The 19,267-nt window shown below is 34.3% G+C and overlaps 4 protein-coding genes across 4 annotated transcripts; 3 read left to right on the top strand and 1 right to left on the bottom strand.

Annotated features, from left to right (window-relative positions):
- The first annotated feature begins 1,288 nt into the window (after positions 1 to 1,288).
- On the top strand, positions 1,289 to 2,309 carry LOC110411033 (umecyanin-like). Its single transcript, XM_021421025.2, has 2 exons — positions 1,289 to 1,628; positions 1,805 to 2,309. Exons 1-2 carry the CDS (start codon positions 1,451 to 1,453, stop codon positions 2,140 to 2,142), a joined length of 516 nt encoding a protein of 171 aa, XP_021276700.1. The 5' UTR covers positions 1,289 to 1,450; the 3' UTR covers positions 2,143 to 2,309.
- A 7,759-nt stretch (positions 2,310 to 10,068) lies between these two features.
- Positions 10,069 to 11,683, top strand: LOC110411371 (blue copper protein-like). The gene is made up of 3 exons (XM_021421501.2): positions 10,069 to 10,358; positions 10,538 to 10,894; positions 11,100 to 11,683. The coding sequence occupies exons 1-3, from the start codon at positions 10,178 to 10,180 to the stop codon at positions 11,477 to 11,479; spliced, it is 918 nt and encodes a 305-aa protein (XP_021277176.1). The 5' UTR covers positions 10,069 to 10,177; the 3' UTR covers positions 11,480 to 11,683.
- A 1,932-nt stretch (positions 11,684 to 13,615) lies between these two features.
- On the top strand, positions 13,616 to 15,175 carry LOC110411059 (blue copper protein-like). The gene is made up of 3 exons (XM_021421068.1): positions 13,616 to 13,899; positions 14,009 to 14,479; positions 14,600 to 15,175. Exons 1-3 carry the CDS (start codon positions 13,716 to 13,718, stop codon positions 15,061 to 15,063), a joined length of 1,119 nt encoding a protein of 372 aa, XP_021276743.1. The 5' UTR covers positions 13,616 to 13,715; the 3' UTR covers positions 15,064 to 15,175.
- Positions 15,176 to 16,924: 1,749 nt separating this feature from the next.
- Positions 16,925 to 17,489, bottom strand: LOC110410365 (mavicyanin-like). The gene is made up of 2 exons (XM_021420016.1): positions 17,315 to 17,489; positions 16,925 to 17,223 (listed from the first exon to the last, which is right to left on the bottom strand). Exons 1-2 carry the CDS (start codon positions 17,487 to 17,489, stop codon positions 16,925 to 16,927), a joined length of 474 nt encoding a protein of 157 aa, XP_021275691.1.
- Positions 17,490 to 19,267: the final 1,778 nt, after the last annotated feature.

The following is a 19,267-nucleotide window of genomic DNA, read 5'->3' as shown; positions in this document are numbered from 1 at the left end:
AAAGCAGATCCTAACTTTTTTTTTTACTTTATTTCAGAAGGGAAGTGGAAGATTTTCTAAAATTAGTTCGATAGTTGATCTCCCTTTCAATAAATTAAAATATTGCAATTATGATGAAAAGAGCGGGAAGCCCTTGAAATAGTAGTAAGAGTCTAATTAGATCAACAATTCTAAATTGCATGGCCGACCGCCTCCGGTTCAAAGGAATTTGACAGCGTCCAAATTCAGCATACTCAATTGTTATTAAATTCAATATCAAAGAATACCTGGCAATCTCTAAAATAATTGTCCTGAAAATTTGGGTCTCATTTCATCAACATGATTGAGTGCATAATAAGCAATTGATAAGAGCCTAAGGGGTTTTTTTTTTTTTTTACTTTTCTTTTCTTTTCCCACATTTTAAAGTCATTTAGGAGGATTTGTCTTCGGAGAAATCTCTGTTCTGTTTAAATAAGCAACGTCTCTTAATATAAAATATAACGAAATTCGTCATTCCATGGACTACTAATATTAATTAGTAATTTTTTTTAGTTGAATGATTTAAAAATAAAAAATGGAAAACAAGAGAAGCAATTGGAAATGAAAATCGTAAAGCAGAGGGCAGCTTGAAAACGTATGTCTTTAAAATCAAAATCAAAAGGACAAATGTCCTTGAGGCCCCATTGACATATTCTCGGCAGTGCAATGGAGTCGATACTTTGATTTCTGTTTCTTCAAGGAATATTGGAGCTCCAACCAATCCATGGAGCCAAGCATTTGCGGCACTTTAAGGTTGCTGGAAATGAGAAGATGGGGAAAACTACTGATAAGATTGAATTAGAACCTCATAAGGCTTTGTTGATCGGCTTTAAAGGTTTAGGAAACTGATGAAACTCAAATTTCTTCTTTTAACCCCTAAGAAAATGTTACTTTGAAAGAAACGAGGAATCCAATCCATTGATAGACTTGGTTTTGGCCAATTGTAAATTCATGATTTCTATCTTTAAATCCATGTCGGAGTGCTGTAAACCAATTGTGTAGGAAATAGTCAACATATTGTTCAACTTCATCCAATTCGCTTCCAGGGTTGAAAGTTCAAACATCAAAGGACGGTGGCGATGTTTCCACGATCTAGCAGATCCTTTTCTTTTTCTTAAAAAAAAATTGTAGTGGTCAAGCATGTGAATATGGACCACTTCGCTGCATTGACTAGGTTTGTGGATGTGGATGGCATTCAACAACTGCCCCCACAACGGTAAATCACTAAACAATGTAGCGATTCTTCACACATGGCTCCTAATTAATTCACTCAAAGCTTCTTCAACAACTTCGGAGAAAGTTTTCACTCTCCACTATATATACTCTTACAGAAGGAAGAGAAGGATATAAACAGCACACACTACAGAACCAGAGAGAGACAGAGATCTAGGGGCGACTGTAACCAGAGAACACATCAAATACAGAAAGAAAAATGGCTAGGAAAATCAGCATCGCAGCACTTTTTGTAGTTTTGGCTGCAGTCGTGTTGCAGAGCACGTATGCTGCAAATTACACGGTAGGAAACTCCTCGGGTTGGGGTGTCCCATCTAACACTGATTTCTATGATAACTGGACTGACAACATAAACTTCGTGGTTGGTGATACTCTAGGTGAGTTTCTCAGCTCAAAAGCCACCTTAATTAAGCCTTTAAATTGAAATAGGAACTTGATCGGCTACATAGATGCTTCTGTTTTGGTTTCTCCGGAGAATTATGCCTGGTCAGAGAGGTTCCGGAGTTTATATGCTTAAGTTTTTGTGACGAGTTGACTGTTCTATTTTTTGCAGTGTTCAATTTTACTACAGGGCAACATGATGTTGCCGGGGTGACAGAAACTGCTTACGACGCCTGCACCACTACCAATCCCAACTTCACTGAGACTACCGGACCGGCAAGAATTAGACTTAACACGACTGGTGATCACTACTTCATCTGCACCATCGCTAATCACTGTTCTAGGGGCCAAAAGCTCAAGGTCGAAGTCCACAGTAGCACCACTGCTCCCACACCTGGATCAAGCCCCACCACCCCCTCCGGCACTACCAGTCCTCCCAGCTCAGCTTCATCCCTTGGTGCCGCCCTCTCTCTTGTCTTGATGTCCATTGCTCTAGTTTTCTTATGCTAAATCTGTTAACCACCTTTGCCTATTTCTATGTGATATTATATATGTCATGTCAGACTTTGTAGTGTATTCCAGAGAGACTTCATTCATTTTATTATATAGATATTGATCTCATGGAGTGATATTCTGTGCTTGAATAAAACTTGATTCATTTTTATAGATTGATCTAATCAGGGCCTTGTTCAGAACTATAGTGTCTTATTATCTGTTATTGTTGTTCTACAACTACTGGATTTCGCTATTGTTTTACTTTAGTTTGCAAATAAAGAGTATGATCTTGTTTTGGTGTCAACAAAAGATAAAAGACAAAAATAGGATGGTTGAGGTGTTTGGGTGACAAGTGACATACCCAGCTTTTCCAAAATCTACATTATCATTAAGATATTAATAATTTTCTTTTCAGTTATATATTGACCAATGACACACATGGCCTAATTGAACAAATGGAGATGGCCACCAGCTAATAACCTAACCTTATCTTGATTGCATAAATTTTCCAATTTTATGCTACTTTGAACTGAAGCCCTTTGGCACGCCGATCTAGACTTTTAACCTTAAGCTATGTCATCCACTCCGTATAAATGACTTGGCTAGAAGTTGCAGGAGGTAATTGCCTAGAGTTCTCCACTGTTTTCAACACCTTAATTAAGGGTGCACGGCATATGTGGAATAGGATGCTAACTTGAACCATGATGAATGAATAGCAATTAGGTATTTGACTTAGCAATGGCAAAAGCAAACTTGGCTTCTTCATCCCTGTACAAGTACCAAATATTTCTTATCCGATATTTACATTCTTAGTCTTGCTTTGCCGTTGACATGGTGGAGTTCCCTGTTATGCCCTTAGGCTGAAATGGCCGTCCTGGGGAAGGTGCTTTCAAGCTTCTTTTGATTTATATTTTATCAGTGGCAAAATAGCTTTACAAAAGTTGTCCGACAGGATATGAGAATCACAAGGCAATGTCTATTCTTTAACAAAAAAATAATTTAAAGGTGGTAGAGAAATTACAGAGTCCACTTCCAGCATGCCAGGTTAATTGATTAATGATAACAGTACTGGTGTAGGCTTCATCGAAATGGGGAGCAGGCAAAAACTCAAACTTAAAGTTGCTTTGCTAGTTTAGTTGTTGTTCTTTATGCTACCAAAATCCTACCCAATGAGAGCTACATAACCAAAGAGAGAAATCAGGTGAAGGTGGCTAAAGTGAGTGAGTTTCCAGCAAAAACAGTGGATAGTAGTTAACTCAAAACATACTGTGAAAAGTGAGGTATAAAAAGGCCAGCAACAGACTAATTACAGTAGAAGATCGATAATGCAAAGTCTTTCTAATCATGTATCTAGCCTTTTGTATTTGTTTTTTTCAACTAGAAGATTCCTTATGCACAAAGTAAAAGAATACTTTGTCAAAATTCTAAGGCATTATGTACGCGGTTGTGTTAATTTACTCTTTTTTCTTTTACCTTCAGACGATAAAAAGGTACTGAAATACTGTACATATTTTGAGTTGAAAACGCGGATTCTTAGGTAACGTCCGCAGGATGTCCTTCCCTCCGTTTAAAGGAGAAATTAGAGCAAACAGCCACTCGTCACAATGATGTCAACAGAACGTCATTCTAGCTGTTTTAGGCCTAGGGATCAATTTACAAATAAAGAAGTGTATGGGCCTGAAGGGCCATTCAAACCGTCAAGTCCACCCCACATTTTTAGATAAATTAGTTTTTTGAGCTTGCATTCTAGGTGGATGATTTAATACGTATTATAATTATAATAAAAATGAAAATAATGAGTTTGTGGATCATAATTTGATCCATTTCTAATTAATTAGCCTATGTAAGTAAAACAAAGATTTATTTTCATGGAAAACACTAAAATTAAATAAATAAATTTCTCTTATAAAAACAATATACCAATAACCAATTAAAATTTAATTAATAAATTTTGAGATCAAGAAAATAAAAAAGGAGACAACTCACATGAGTTTTGACATGTATCCTTTTAGCAACCAATAAATACTCAGTTAGTTATGTATTTAGAATATGAGTCAAAATTTTATAATTCATAAACACACACAATCTATTATTTAAAATATATAAAGTTTGAAACTTAATTTTCTAACCACTAATTAGGAATATTAATTTATAGGTGCATTCTGAAAAAAAGATACAAAGCAATTAAGAAATAAGAAGAAATTACAATATTATTTTAGATATTCAAGCTCAATTACTTGTGTAGATTATTATTTTGCTTACCAAAGAATTACAACATTAAAAATCATTGCGTCAATGTAATAATCAATCAAGTTTTTTATGTATTTATAAGTAATTTTTAAATTATAAAAATACATTTAGTTCCATAATTAATGACAAGTCACTTATAAATAACAAAAAGAATTACAAGTCTCATATTAAAAAATCAATCCAAATTACTTATAAATGTAATTATGCGTCATAAGTTTCCTATGATAAAATTACATATTTATTATTACTTATTATCTATTTACTAATTTTATTATCAATTATATAGAATAGAAGTTTCAATGAATATAGTATTGCTGATTGAAAAAAAAATTATTACTGATTGATGATTTTATTAGTAATAGACCAAAACTTTTAAAAAATTAAAACGTTACATTTAACTTATTGGCTTTGTTTTCAAAATTTTATTTTCTTATCAGTTTTATGAAAATTACAATCTCTATATATGTTTCTTCTAATCATATATAATATAAATTTTAGATATCAAGATATAATATGAATTTAATAAAAATTTAATCATTCATTAAGAATATTCTCTCTTTCTCTAATATGATCCCTGGTCTAAACTCTAAATCTAATCTTCTTGAATTAAAAATTGCATGTACTGCTAGGCATAGAGATGCAACTCTGTAACCTGCTTAAGGTGTGGAGCTTGTCCAGATTAGCCATCCTAGCTATAACATAATGTTGAGTAGAGAAGACAAAGTTAATTTGAATCGAAAATTTTGACTGATTCGTTAAAATCCAAAATCCATGTAGTTTGATTTGATTAGAAAAAATCAAATCAAACATGTTTGATCTGTTAGAGTATAGAACTAGAAAAAAATGAAAAAGGTTTCAAGATGTGAATCAATGTCTTTGATTTTAAGATCTTAAGAAACCTCAAAGATACAATAAAATTCAACAATCATAATTATTGATTGTACAAATATTTTTGTTGATAATTAAATAATTATTATTTTTAAATATAATTTTATTATTTAATTATTTGTATATACAAATGTCAAATACCTTTATAATATATTAATTAAATATTATTAATTTAATTAATTTCTAAATCAATCAAAGATTGAAAAGCCTATTCATGGTCCGTCATGCATTTTAAGGCACCTTAGTTCAACTATTATGAATTTATTCTACTTTTCATTTAAAGGATTTTTGTATCTTTTCTTTTTTTCAATGTGAAATTATATCTCACATTTATTATTGTTGAAAATGTTTAGCATGATCTAAATCTAAATTGAATTAAAAAATTAATATAAAATTATTTGAATCCGAAATGATTCAAAATTCTTTCGATCCAAAATGACTCCACTCGCCTAATTGCCATCTCTATCACTAGACTGTTGAGACACATGAAGCTCAAATCAAATGAGCCTGTGCCTACCCACTTTAGGTTGTTGACGTCCAAGTTTCGAAGGTGCTTAATTTTCCATATTTTTGAAGCTATGGAAACTACTTTGCTATTAATAGTTACAAAATCAGTTGATCTTGCTAGTGGCAAATGGCAGACTCCCATCTTAGATTACATCTGCTGCTTTTTGCATTTTCATTAAGGCCTTGATCCAATAAATTTCGTTTGTCGAACGTAGAGAGAAGTGACCCATTTTGATGACACTTCTCTCACGGTGGGAAAGCATTCCTTCCATCCCCAATTTGATGGTGTATGAAAGGCCTGTCTAACCCCTAAGCTTTAATTATTTTATCCAGGTCCAGCTGCTGCTGTGAGGGATGGGGACCTGCCAAAAAAATTTTCTTTGGTTTTAGCAGGCGAGCTTTCGCTATACTATTGAACTAGACTGCGTAAAGGGTGTCCAAAACTCCAAATGTTCTTTAAATTGCAGGGTTGAAAAAGATGTAATTGACTGAGGAAAATATGTTCCTCTGTCTTCAAATTCTACCGTCCAGTCTGGCTACTCTACACCTCCACCATTTCAATTCATTTCTGCTTTAAACCTGAACATACCATTCTTTGCCATTGCTTGTCAGGTATGTTCATATCTAAAATCATATGATATCCCTAAAGAGCACCGAGGAAAATATTAGAGAGCTTTTCAATTTTAGTTCAGCTTCTAAACAAATTTTTTCTACCAAACTTCACTATTTAGATAAGCACAGACAACCTAATAATCTGATTAAATAAAAAAGGGGTTAGAGGCTGTTACAGTTGAAGTAGCTAGTACAGAAGTTAATAAGCTTAATTGACATCTGTTAAGCATACATTCAGTAGATCCTGAACAAATTATTGGGATATGATTTTAGTTTTGTCCCTTTACTCTCATTGACTCTGCCTATGTCGGTGGAATAGTGATTACATTTCACCTAAGATATTAAACTTCTTCATGGACTTTAAGCATTTCACTCAGCCAGTGACACTGCAGATTGACACTGTTACTACTTCAAAAACTCTTTCTTACCTACCCCGCCATTGCATGTGAACTTAACAGTTGCATTCGCAAAGACTCTCCCACGTTGACTTGTAAAAGCTATCATCCTGGAAACCTCTATTTCATATGAAGCTTATCCATTTTCGTGGTTAATGCATTCCATGGGGAAGCAATAAAACTGCTACAGTTAATTTTTCTGCGAAGATATATAGGAGCTTTCGTTAAAAGTGTGGAAGAAATTAGTTCAAATATTTTTAACAACCACCGTTAACTTGACAGCTGAAGGAATTTTAAAGGCATCTCATTTCAGCATGTTGTAAACTAGGATGATTACTATCAATCCTCTTTCTTTTCTCTGGCCCGAATAAATCCGAGTATAAGTCGGATGCAACTAGTACTTCTGTTCATATCTTTAATGGGGAAACTATATAAAATAGCCCATCTTCGCTGACAACTAGTCGGGCAAAACAAATTTATATTAATTTCAAAGCCGAAAATGGATGTCCATGGTCCACTTAGTAAGGCTATGACTTTGTCGATGTCGTCGTCATCGACGTGTCTTCCTAGTTTAAATTTCATTTGTAATTTTATACAATTTACAAAACTTTACAACACAGACTAATTTGTATTTATATATTTGAGTTAATAGTTGATACATGATTTTTTTATTTAAAAAATATAAAAAATATAATACAAATTGATTTAATTAAATGACAAATCATCCACATAGTAATTTAAATTAGTATATAATTAACAAGGAGATCAAAAGATAAAATTGCTATAGTATGGGACATTAATATAGCCAATGTGGGTTATGCTTGCTTAAAAGGTATGTATGTAGCAGAGAGCAAGTATTCAGGGCAATCTTGAGGAACCAATATGAGATATGAAGAGAGGCCTACCTAGACAGATAGATTGCATTTGCAACACCATTACTGAATATACAATGGTGAAAAACTGATTGTCACTGGAACAAATCTAGTGCCTTGACAATTATTTGCCGGACTCAAATCTTGTGACTATTTGTCTATCATGCCGCCTGAAATTAAGTTTTGAACCACTAAAGCACATCTACTAAGCCACTTGAACTTCAGCCTTGAGCTTCGATTTAAGCCTTAATTATCAACAATGAACAATAAACAATAGCATACTGCACCATCATGCATGTTAATTAGCTAGCCGAATCAAAATTTCAGATTTGAAAAGGTAAAACAAAATATTTAATATTTGAAGGAACAAAATTACAAAATTTTTTAAAAAATAAGGATAAAATTATAACATTTTAAAATAAAAAAAAAAGACAAGATTATAAATTTTTGACATTTTCGAGGGGCAGGGTCCCTATTGGCTCTCCCTCCCTTAGCCTCTGCTCTATGTGAATAAAGAGTTGAAAATAAAAGGAAACGGAGAGAAAAATAAAACAATAGTAGTTACTTGAAATTACACTATTTGTTTTCAAAGTAAAATATTTTTATTTTTTAAAATTTTAATTAAAATTATATGAAAATTTATTAATTTTTAAAATAAATATTTCACCTCAAAAAATATTTTTTAATGATACATAAGTCTAGTTTTAATTAATTATTAATATTTTTATTAATTTACTTATGTGATAAAGATAAAAAAATAATTTTAATTATAATTATTATTATTATATAATTTTATTATTTTTTATTATTTTTTATTAATTAAAAAAAGCTGCCATATGAGGTAGAAAGGACAGGATCACTATGACCTTTGGCTCAAGGACTGGCCTTCATTCATCCCCGCCACCCTTTTTTAACGCCTACGGAGAGGTTTAGTTAGCCCCGACTAGGAGATGTGGCATTCTTCAACAGCAACCTCTTCTGATTCACTGTCACAGGCCATTCTTGCAGCAAGAGGGCATTCTCGAGCAGCCCAAGACAGGGAACTAAAACTGTGCCATCACCTTAAAATAGAAGTAACTAGAAAAGCTCTGTGCTCATTCTATTCGGTCGGTTCTATTGGACTTAGACCCAGAGGCCGTGAATAAAGCGCCCTTTTTCCTTCTAAGCCATTCTCTCCACTCATTTTAGCATTTCTAATCAAACCTGGTTGAACTGGGAGCGCCATAGATCAAAGGGTCGGTCGTTAGCACCGATGCTCCCCTCAGGAGTCTCCCTTTCTTGGTGAGTTAGTGAGCATTGATCGGTGTTTCTTATTTTATTATTTTTTTAAAAAATTAATAATAATTTTTTAATTAATAAAAAATATTTTAATTTTTATAATTTCTGTTAATAATAATTGTTTCCTAATATATATTATTTTAAAAATTAATAAATTTTCGTATAATTTCAATTAAAATTTTAAAAAATAATTTTACTCTTGTTTTTATTATACCTGAGAGAAAAAGTTAAAAGGAGTAGGTGTCGTGGCTAATATATTTGATCAAGGTGTAACCTCCAATCTTACTTTATTGTTTTTGTGAATTGAAAGTGAATACCTATTAAAACTCTCCAATTCTATACATATTAGATATATAGATGGAGAATGCACATCATAAATAAAATATTTAAGGTTTAAATCTTCCAAGCTCCTGCTAAATGAAGATTCGAATCATGAAATACATGCACTATCAAATAAAAATAATGAAAACATGATCTTATATGAGAAAGAATAAGAATTGAAACTTCATGTTTATAAACAATTATATTTCTCGCGGGAAGATGCATGTTGGTTTAATCGGAAAAAGTTTAACAGAACTTTTGACTACTAGGTATAGAATTGGACAAACATTAAAAAAAAAAGTTCTCGAAAGTCTATAACTTATGTTCAGGGCAATAATAACTCAAAAGAATTGTATTTCCATGTTTTTCCCCGCTGAATCCGTCAAGAATTAAACAAATATAATAAAAAAATGAAGATTTCTGACTAATTACTCTCAAGTCTTAAAAATTAATCCATAAACGGGGTCAAACGAATAATACTCTAAGCATGGTGAAATACTGAAATATAAAATTATCAAAACACGTAAAAATAATTATAGAAAAATCAATCTTCTAGAAATGGGAATCGAAAATTCGCAGAAAAGAAAGAAGAAGAAGAAAAACTAACGAGATTTTTGCAAATCTTTATCTTTGGTGCTTTGGGTTTGGGTTTCGATATCTGTCCCCATCACCCAAGTTGCTGAATTCATTATAGAGGCAATCGTCTATTTTCAATTGGTTCTAGAATCCAATTCAGCAGACCAGTGATACTAAATTAAGAGTAGAAAGAAAAATTGGTAGAGATCAAATTTTTAAACCAATCACGTACTAAAAATTGGTTAAACTATTTTCGTGACCTCTATAAAAAGTCATAAAGACATAAATCAATCCCTCGGATCTCCAATTCTCAGAAGGTACAAAACCCAAAACAACTCCTTGACAAAAGATATGGCTAGGAGTTCCAGCTTAGCGATTTTGGTCATAGCTTTATCGGCTATATTGCAAGCCACCGCTGCACAGACAACGCATGTGGTCGGTGACGAGTTGGGTTGGCTGGTCCCTCCTGGTGGCCCCATTGCTTACTCGACTTGGGCTGCCATGCAAACTTTCACCGTTGGCGATGTCCTTGGTATGTAAACAAGTCTTGCTTCTTTTTTTTTGTTTTCTGTTTGAATGAAGAGAAAGAAGATCAGAAATGAAAATTTAAAATCCTTGTTACAAAAAAAGGTGGCGTTTCATTTTAAGAGATTTCAAGCTTTTTTAACCTGAACATAGGTCTTATGAAGCAAGTTTTGCTTGTATTTTCAGTTTTCAACTTCACTACTGGAGAGCAAGATGTGGCCATGGTCACCAGGGAAGCCTATGAAACCTGCAACTCAACTAATCCCATTTCGCTTCAAACAACTGGCCCGGCGAACTTGACCCTTGACTCAATTCGCGAGTACTATTTCATAGGTACTATAGACCAACACTGCTCCTTAGGGCAGAAGTTAGCCATCAATGTCTCTGCCCCTGGACCTCGGCCTAGCCCTGTTCCTGCTCCTCCACGAGGGCCAATTACCTACAACGTTGGTGATGACTTGGGTTGGCTTGTCCCTCCTGCTGGTCCCCTTGCGTATGAGACTTGGGCTTTCAACAAGACTTTCCTTCTGGGAGATACTTTAGGTAATACTTGGACTTTCATAACCATAATCCATAGCCTTAGCAATCTAAAGTATTGATATGAAAATGTGAGGTTTAGGTCGATGTTTTAGCTATTTACAGTTTTGTTCCTTAAAAAAAAAAACGAATAAAAATTTAAATAGTAAATGTCAAAAAAGTAATACTCATCTAAAACTATCTTTAAAATTTAATTTAATTTTTTTTGCAGTATTCAATTTCATCAATGGAACACAAGACGTGGCTGTTGTGACCAAAGAAGCCTATGAAACCTGTGATACTAACAACACCATCACGGTTTTAACCACTAGTCCTGCTAATATCACCCTCACCACCACCGGTGAGCATTTCTTCACTAGCACGTACGCACGCCACTGCGACTTGGGTCAGAAGCTAGCCATTAATGTCACAGCCAGTACTAGCACTTCAAATCCACCATCTAGCTCCACAGAGCCTCCATCCAGTGGCTCAAATCCTGTTTCTGAAGGTCCCTCCGCTGCGCCGCCGCCTTCTCTAGTTAGCTCAGCCCCGTCTCCTCTCATAGGCGGCTTCTTCATTACCCTCTTTTCCCTAGCCATGGCATTCTTTTAACATACATTAGCACGTAAATATGTCACTACATTTATTGTTTATCTTTAGGACTATGTTATCACTACATTGCATACTTGTACTCCGAGATGACATTCATTTTATTTGGTTTTCGCTCCGTGTTTGGATGTTTGGGGAGAGGAATTGAGTGCCTTTCTCCATGTCATTATTTTATACTTTTATATAATATTATATGTCATTAATTTATCAAGATGTCAATTTAATTTTTTTATCTTCTAAGAACTTAAAATTATATTATAATTATCTTAAAAAGTGAATTTTTTTTACATCCCTTAAAATAAAATGGCTCATGATTTTTCAAAAACATATGTTTAGTAATATATATACTCATCCATACCAAATCAACCTACACTAACTCTAATTAACTTAGAAAATTAATATATAAGTTAAAAGAAAAAGAAAATTAACTTTTATAGCATGGGCTGGAGCTTAATTTTGAATTTTCACTAAGCCCAATTTCTTTCCCCCATTGGACTTCACAAACTAGGCGTAACAAATAAATGGGCTTAAGAAAGACTTGAAACATGTGCCTCAAACATGGACTAACTTAAAGCAATAAGTACTTGATCATGTACATATAGCTATATCTGCGATCTTAAATTTTATAATTTGACGATGAAATAAGAAAGAGCTTAAGCCCTTTTTAGTTTAAGTTTATCATTGTTTTCTTAATTTTGCTTTTTCTTACTTTCAAAGGAATATTTGCTTGTATATGTATAAAACATATATGTACCAACTTCAAATTTCAATATTTATCGAATCAAATAACATCTTATTTTTTCATTAAGCTTCAATATTAAATTATTACAACATAATTAAATTAAAATCTTATAAGTGATTAAGTTCAATGGTAAAAGCATGGGCTTTATTTAACCCCATCTTTGCTTATTTCAGTTTTTTATGATAAGTTTTTGCATTTGGTGTGTAGGAAAATAGAAATATAAAATGATCGTATATAGTATTTTTTTTTTTCATTTAAGTAACATTTTTAACTGTTAGGTAAATTTTTGAACAAAATCCTTGGATTTGCTAGAACTTGAGTTCTGCGCAATATTATATTTATACTCTCTGTGGAAGCTTATGGACAAACTTGAACATCTTTTCTTATTTCATACTAATTCAGTTACGCAGTCTCTTTTGACTCTATTTATCTCAACTATTGGATAATGAAAGTATTTATTTTTTCTCTCGAAATTAATTAAACTCGTTAATTATGATGTTATCACATGTGTTAGTGCCACAACCACAACCTATAGTAGCATTATTTATAGTCAGCCAGGCACATTGACCAGTCCGTTGCTTGAGATTTTTCAAAGTTTTAACCTTTCTAGAAAGTAACAACTGCACGATCAGAGATGACCTTGCTCCCAAATTTCATGACCCATCTTCTTTAGCATTTCCTTGCAGAATTTTTGTTCTTATTTTTTACGTTTCTTAATCATCAATTTGATTGCATAATGAAAGGTAACATAGCTTTCCCCATATCTACAATCATACCACAACTACCATATCATTTTGTAAACAAAACAAAGTTCTCTCATAGAGTCATGGGTGTGAAAATAAGATCATTAATGTTATTTCAAGTTCGTTAACATTCCAATTTGAACAGAATTTTGAATAATTTCCTCATATTTGACTTTAAACCTTTATAATATTGTAGCCTTACCATAAAAAAATATTTCTTGTTCACATCTTTCAATCTTCCTTAATTTTTGTTATAATTTTTATATGGAAATTATACAGAACCATCCTCAGTACATCTATTGTCCACCCCTATTCTTTGTTAGTTCTTTTTCCCCTCATTCAACTTAACTTTATACGCTCTTTTACTTTAAAAAGAATTTAAATACTTGTAATTAATTGGCTCTCAAAGCCTTTCATAGACTTTGCAAATCAAACAAAGACTTGACAACTGAACCTTAGAAAGTCATCGGATTTGGTAGAGATTTCACGCGGCAAAAGTCCAAAAACTCAGCAAAATTGCACCGCCACTCTCACTCTGCAATTAAAATCGGTTCTTTCATGATGTTGACCAACAGATACACGTGTCCTCCATCAAACGAATAGCATTCCATCATAATAGCAAAGCATTTTGCCTATAAATAAATTGGAGGCAAACAAAATAGTACCTCTGCCACTTCAGTTCTCTGTCTCCCTCGGAAAGCAGAAGCAGAGTAAGAGAGAAAGGGGGCGACCAGAATTTTAAGAACACAAGAAAATGGGAAGAAGATTGAACATTGTATTTCTTGCAACAATTGCCATTGCGACTATCCTGCAGAGCTCGTCGGCACAGACAGCTTATGTTGTTGGGGATGCGTCAGGTTGGGTCGTTCCTCCTGGCGGCCCCATGGTTTACACCACATGGGCAGCAAGCAAGGCTTTTAGAGTTGGTGACACTCTTGGTAAGTAAAAGAACGGAAAACGTTGCAGATATTCGTTTCTTTTTTTTGTTCACCATTTTTTTCAAACGAATCGGAGTGATTTAACATGTTATCATGAATTTTTGTGCAGTTTTTAATTTTGCTAGCGGAGTACACAACGTGGCCAGGGTAACAAGGGCGAATTTCGATGCTTGCAACTCTACAAATCCTCTTCTTTTACTCTCAAATGGTCCTGCAAATTTTACCCTCAATGAAACTGGGAATCACTATTTCCTCTGCGCCTTTCCTGGCCACTGCAGTGCTGGTCAAAGATTGGCGATAAACGTTAGTGCTGCAGCCTCATCTCCTGCCCCTCAGCCTTCAACTCCACCCCCTCAACCCACTACTTCTCCACCAGCTTCTACTCCTCAGCCTTCTGGCCCTGTTCCAGCTCCCCAAGCTAGCTCCCCTTCACCCATCTCTGCGCCAACCCCAGCTCCATCTAGGCCACCAATGACTTACATCGTTGGAGACAATTTGGGTTGGACTGTTCCTTCTGACGGTGCTTCGGCTTACGAAAGATGGGCTAATGGCAAGACCTTCATGGTTGGAGACATTTTAGGTAAGGACTGAAAGAGTAAAAGATCTTTAATAAATTGAATTTGCATAGGCTTTGGAGTCTCCAGTATGATCAAAACAAATTAATGTAATTCCAACATTGGTTTTAATCTCAATTATGCAGTTTTCAACTATGCCACCGGAGCTCATGATGTGGCCGAGGTTACCAGGGAAGCTTATCAACAGTGTAACACAAGCAACACGCTTTCGAACTTCACCACCGGACCAACAAGAATCACTCTCGGAACTCTTGGCGAGCACTTCTACATTTGCGCCATCACAGGCCACTGCAACGCTGGTCAAAAGCTCGCCATCAATGTCACAGACGGCAGCCCCACAGCGACCCCACCATCCTCTTCCTCACCCTCACCCTCACCCTCACCGTCAACGCCAACACCACCATCCTCGTCCTCACCCTCACCCTCACCATCAACGGCAACACCACCATCCTCCACCACCTCTCCCCCGCCTCCCGCAGGAGATGAAGGTGCCCCCCCACCGCCGCCAGGCAACTCGGCAACATCTCTAGGTGTTGCTGGGCTTTCCGTTACTTTCCTGTCCTTTATCATAGCTTTGTTCATGTGTTAATTAAACATAGTAGTAAAATAGAATTAGTGTGAGAGAGGGCATTCATTTTTCGTCGATGTCTTATTGTCATACAGATTGAGATTTTGATTGCAATAAAGAGATATTTTTGACATATGAGTCGAGAATCATAAAGATCTTGAATACTTGTGATTGAATTGTTAATGCGATTACAAAATTTTCAACCTCTGCAATTAGTAAGCTACTGTGCTTTTGTGTGGTCCTTAATCCTCATGGCCGGTCACAAATGAGAAGTTTGGCTTGACACGGTGCCCAAAGACTTCCAGCATAGTTTAGAAAAAGGAAGGCAGATTCTTTGAACGTATTTGGGAAGGAAAAGAGGAGGAGATCAATTGGGTCAAGATTAGGACCTATCTAGGTTACCAAAAAATGTTGTATGTTTGTTGGTATCTGCACATATCAAACATTTGAAAAAGAGTATATAATCTATATATGCATACCTACCGGAAAGATCTTTATTTTTTGGTTTGCCAAAATTTAATGTGGCTAGATAGAGGAAATATTTTTAGGAATATATTATCAATAAGCAAGATTTAATACTTGGTACTCGAATTCTAGCTAGGTTTAATTATCAGACTTAAAACACACATGAATAAACTAAGGATAAACTGAAAATATGCTAAATAGTTTAAAACAAAGGAAAAGGACAATATTCAAAGAATCAAAACAGAAAATGACAACAACGTAAAGTTGGTAAGACTTCAAAACCAAACACGAAGGAATGAGCTTATAAATTGGAAATATTGGAGGATCAAAGGTCTCAAAGCTATCAAATACCGTAGCATGCCCGTCGCTTTGTATCGCTACCCTGCTCAAATTAACCCCAGGTATTGAGAATTATTCCCTCAATATGTAATATAAAGACAGGTGACCTTCAAGATTCGGATTTAAAATTACTTTTTTTTTTAACAGAAAAACATGAAATTACTTTTGCCTAAAATTGGATTAGAGATGGCTTCGGACGGATTTTAATTAATCGGGTATTTGATCCAATTAAATTCAATTAATGCAGTTTCAAACATTTATAAATAGTTACAAATATATTAATTTTATATTGTAAACTTAGTACTTGATAGAGTTTGGAGTATAATTTGGGTTCAAGGGTTGAGATATCTTGTTAGTATTGAGTCGTTACTCGAATCGTTCTCCGTATTAGTTAGTTGGTGTGGGTAGCAGGATAAAAATAATTTAAAACCCATTTAATGAATGAAAAAATAAATAAATTCTTGCAAATGTCACCTTAAATAACGAGACCAGGTTATGATTTTGTTATAACTTGACAAAGTAATATATATTATTTCTCTTTAAGTATTGAAAACAAATTTATATATGTGATTTCATAATTGATATTTTATTTCATATTTAATTGTTATTTTGTTTGAATTTAGAAGCAAGTTATTAATGTTGAGCTTATTTTGTAAAATTGATTTTGGTTACTTACCTTTTTAATACATTTGTTATAATATATTATATTAAATTGAATTTTTGAGTCAGGGTCATATTTGCATTTTTAATTGAATATTCATCAAATAAATAGTTTGGAATAATTAATGAATATTACTCATCGATTTAGGTAAGATAATGGATAGTTGGGAGTGATAACACAATTTGGACACCAGATACAAATATTTCAAGAAATTCATAGGGTTAACAAATTAAAGATTTTCATTTATGCTTCAATAGAGAATTGAAATTGCATCATTTTATACATATTAGATCATCAAGGTACTACAGTCAAATATTATCGTGGGTGTAAAATGGACACCGCCTTTATTTTAATACAAACGCTCAAATCTGTCTTTTCATAACTTGAATTCAAGCATGTTCCAGTATATACTCACATTCACTCAAAGAAACAGATCATTAAGGTGGCGAGAATCGCAGATATAGTGCCACCAACGGTTAGAGAAGGAGCAGAGCCTCTGTCCAAATCATCAAATTCTCCATCTCCGACCACGAAAGCTACCTTGATGCCTTGTTGACAGTGCGTTCCAACCGAGCAGATGAAGTAATAGGTACCGTTTACATCCAAACGTACATCCACTCCGCTGGTTACTAGAATTGTTCCTCCTGTAGTATTGCAGGCATCGTAGTCTTCTTTTGACACTCTTGTCGCGGTATGTGTCCCGTTCCGGTTGAATACTGAGATTATGGATCGAACCCAAATTTCAGGAAAAGAAACAAGGATAAGAATTCAGAAGTTCAGAGAAAATTTTGTGGAATCCGTAATTACCTACTGAGTCTCCAGCCTGAAAAGTTTTGTTGCTAGCCCAGTTAGCATAGAAGTCGGTGGAGGGTGGAAAAGCCAAGCCAAAGCTATCTCCAACCTGATATTCTGCTGCATTTGCAATCTCTGGCAATGTCAGTGCAACAATCAATAACCCAACCAAGCTCACACGGCTAGCCATTTTCCTCTGTGATTCTGCTGCTTTCTTTTTTTCTCTCTATTAACAAAAGTAATTGTGAAAACTGATTTATCGAGAAAGTATGAGTAGATTGTATGAAGTATGCATGGTTAAGGCGCATGAAGAGCTCGGTTCGACGACTTGTTCCTCGAGGAATTGCAGGTTTTTATTTTACTTTGGTCAACCTCCTGGATTGCAAAGTAGAATACGTACCTCCAGCAGACCAATTTGAATTAATCTTACAAGTTACAAATTGAAATTATCAAAATGATTTAGTATATATTTTTCACTTTGGTTGTATATGGCAGTACTAATCTTGGGTTTTTTGGTGTTACATATTGTTTGCTTTGCTTAATTAAATTGTTACTTATGAGAAGATCATAAGGATGAATAATATGTTTGCTTCATCTAGACGTAAATTACATTAAGCCGAATGGTTCAATTAACGTGTCTCAACCTGCAGCCCCCTTTGTTTTGAATTATGGAAAGTTTAAAACTGAGGTTTAAATCACTGTTTCAGAATTGTAGCCTGGCTGAAGCGATAGTATCCCTTCTCAAACCCAGTTCTGGGCTTATCAGGAGTAGAATCTTCTAAGTTGAACCTCCCTTACTGTAACAAGTTTTCTGGCAACAATGAGATAACCTCCATTTTAGAAGATTAAATTCAGTTTCATTTCATTAATTGATTAATCTACTTCAATGCCTGCAGCCACCTTTTCCCTTCTCTGCTTTCCACCTTTTGATCCATGCTGCTCCTGCCTTGTTTTTATATTCTATGTGTTAAGCATTGACAGGGTCTAATTATTTTCATGCAAAATTGAACATGTGCTCAATAGTCCAAGACCAAACACCAGGAAAAGTAAACACCATTTGAACCATTTGAAACATCAAACGTATAAGCGTATATTCATCTCTTTCAAAGGTTAGTCAAGGTCCATTTTCCACAGGATGAACAGTTTTTCCCCACATTTCTTATTCCATTCCCTTCTCTACTATACAAGTTTATATGCCCCTATAGCTCTCAATCATATCCATTTCAAAGGGGAAAGAAAAAGAGAGTAATTCCAGGGACGAGCTAATATAAAACACCCAAAAAAGTTGTACCTTCTTGTGGCAACATCAGAGGTTTCTTCGTAACTGGGGATGAATTCCCCTTTGGTTATGCTTCGAAACCAACTGTAGCCTCCAACAAAAGGTTAATCTCGTCATTAGCTTATGACTTTAATAAAAAATAATGCTACTACTTTTAATTACAAAGAGTTACCAATATCTTAACATGAAAGTACTAGTTCTTGCCAGAGAACTACTAGTTACTAAAGTGGAACTTAATATTCTTGAGTCCATTCAGACGTACAATCCATGCCTTTTTCCTGAATTTTTTAAAAATACTTTTTACCACTTGCAATGAAAATGATATTGTTTCTCAGAATATTCTCTTTCTATTCTTACTCCCACATCTATTGTTATATATTTCGACATGGCCTAAGAATGGAAAATATAGAACAGCTGGTCGAGTGAAGTCTGGATGAAGATACTCAATTTGAATGGCAATGCTCTCTCTCTTACAAAAAGAGGGGGAAAAGAGAGCAATTGTATAATCATATCAATCCTTTATTTGTGAACTTATAATGCTCAAAATTTTATAAACTGTTGCATAAACCTCTAGATGCAAAACAGGGGAATGCAGGTCATGATCATTGAAATTTGAGACAATCTCAATCACTACAACATGCAAGAAAGCAAATAAGATCTTAAACTTGAGTGAATTGTTTTTTTTTTTT

This window comes from Theobroma umbraticum, unplaced genomic scaffold (genome assembly GCF_002168275.2).
Source record: "Theobroma umbraticum cultivar Fairchild unplaced genomic scaffold, ASM216827v3 scaffold_56.0, whole genome shotgun sequence".
NCBI lineage: Eukaryota > Viridiplantae > Streptophyta > Magnoliopsida > Malvales > Malvaceae > Theobroma > Theobroma umbraticum.
The sequence above is the reverse complement of the archived record's forward strand: the minus strand, read 5'-3'. Positions and strand labels throughout refer to the sequence as shown.

Bases quoted from the DNA above. Each gene is read 5' to 3' on its own strand.
- LOC110411059 (XM_021421068.1), top strand. From the start codon at position 13,716: ATGGGAAGAAGATTGAACATTGTATTTCTTGCAACAATTGCCATTGCG. The intron at 13,900-14,008 runs GTAAGTAAAAGA...ATTTTTGTGCAG, and splicing joins TAGAGTTGGTGACACTCTTG to TTTTTAATTTTGCTAGCGGA. The intron at 14,480-14,599 runs GTAAGGACTGAA...TCAATTATGCAG, and splicing joins CATGGTTGGAGACATTTTAG to TTTTCAACTATGCCACCGGA.
- LOC110410365 (XM_021420016.1), bottom strand. From the start codon at position 17,489: ATGGCTAGCCGTGTGAGCTTGGTTGGGTTATTGATTGTTGCACTGACA. The intron at 17,224-17,314 runs GTAATTACGGAT...CCATAATCTCAG, and splicing joins TCAGGCTGGAGACTCAGTAG to TATTCAACCGGAACGGGACA.
- LOC110411371 (XM_021421501.2), top strand. From the start codon at position 10,178: ATGGCTAGGAGTTCCAGCTTAGCGATTTTGGTCATAGCTTTATCGGCT. The intron at 10,359-10,537 runs GTATGTAAACAA...TTGTATTTTCAG, and splicing joins CACCGTTGGCGATGTCCTTG to TTTTCAACTTCACTACTGGA. The intron at 10,895-11,099 runs GTAATACTTGGA...TTTTTTTTGCAG, and splicing joins CCTTCTGGGAGATACTTTAG to TATTCAATTTCATCAATGGA.
- LOC110411033 (XM_021421025.2), top strand. From the start codon at position 1,451: ATGGCTAGGAAAATCAGCATCGCAGCACTTTTTGTAGTTTTGGCTGCA. The intron at 1,629-1,804 runs GTGAGTTTCTCA...TATTTTTTGCAG, and splicing joins CGTGGTTGGTGATACTCTAG to TGTTCAATTTTACTACAGGG.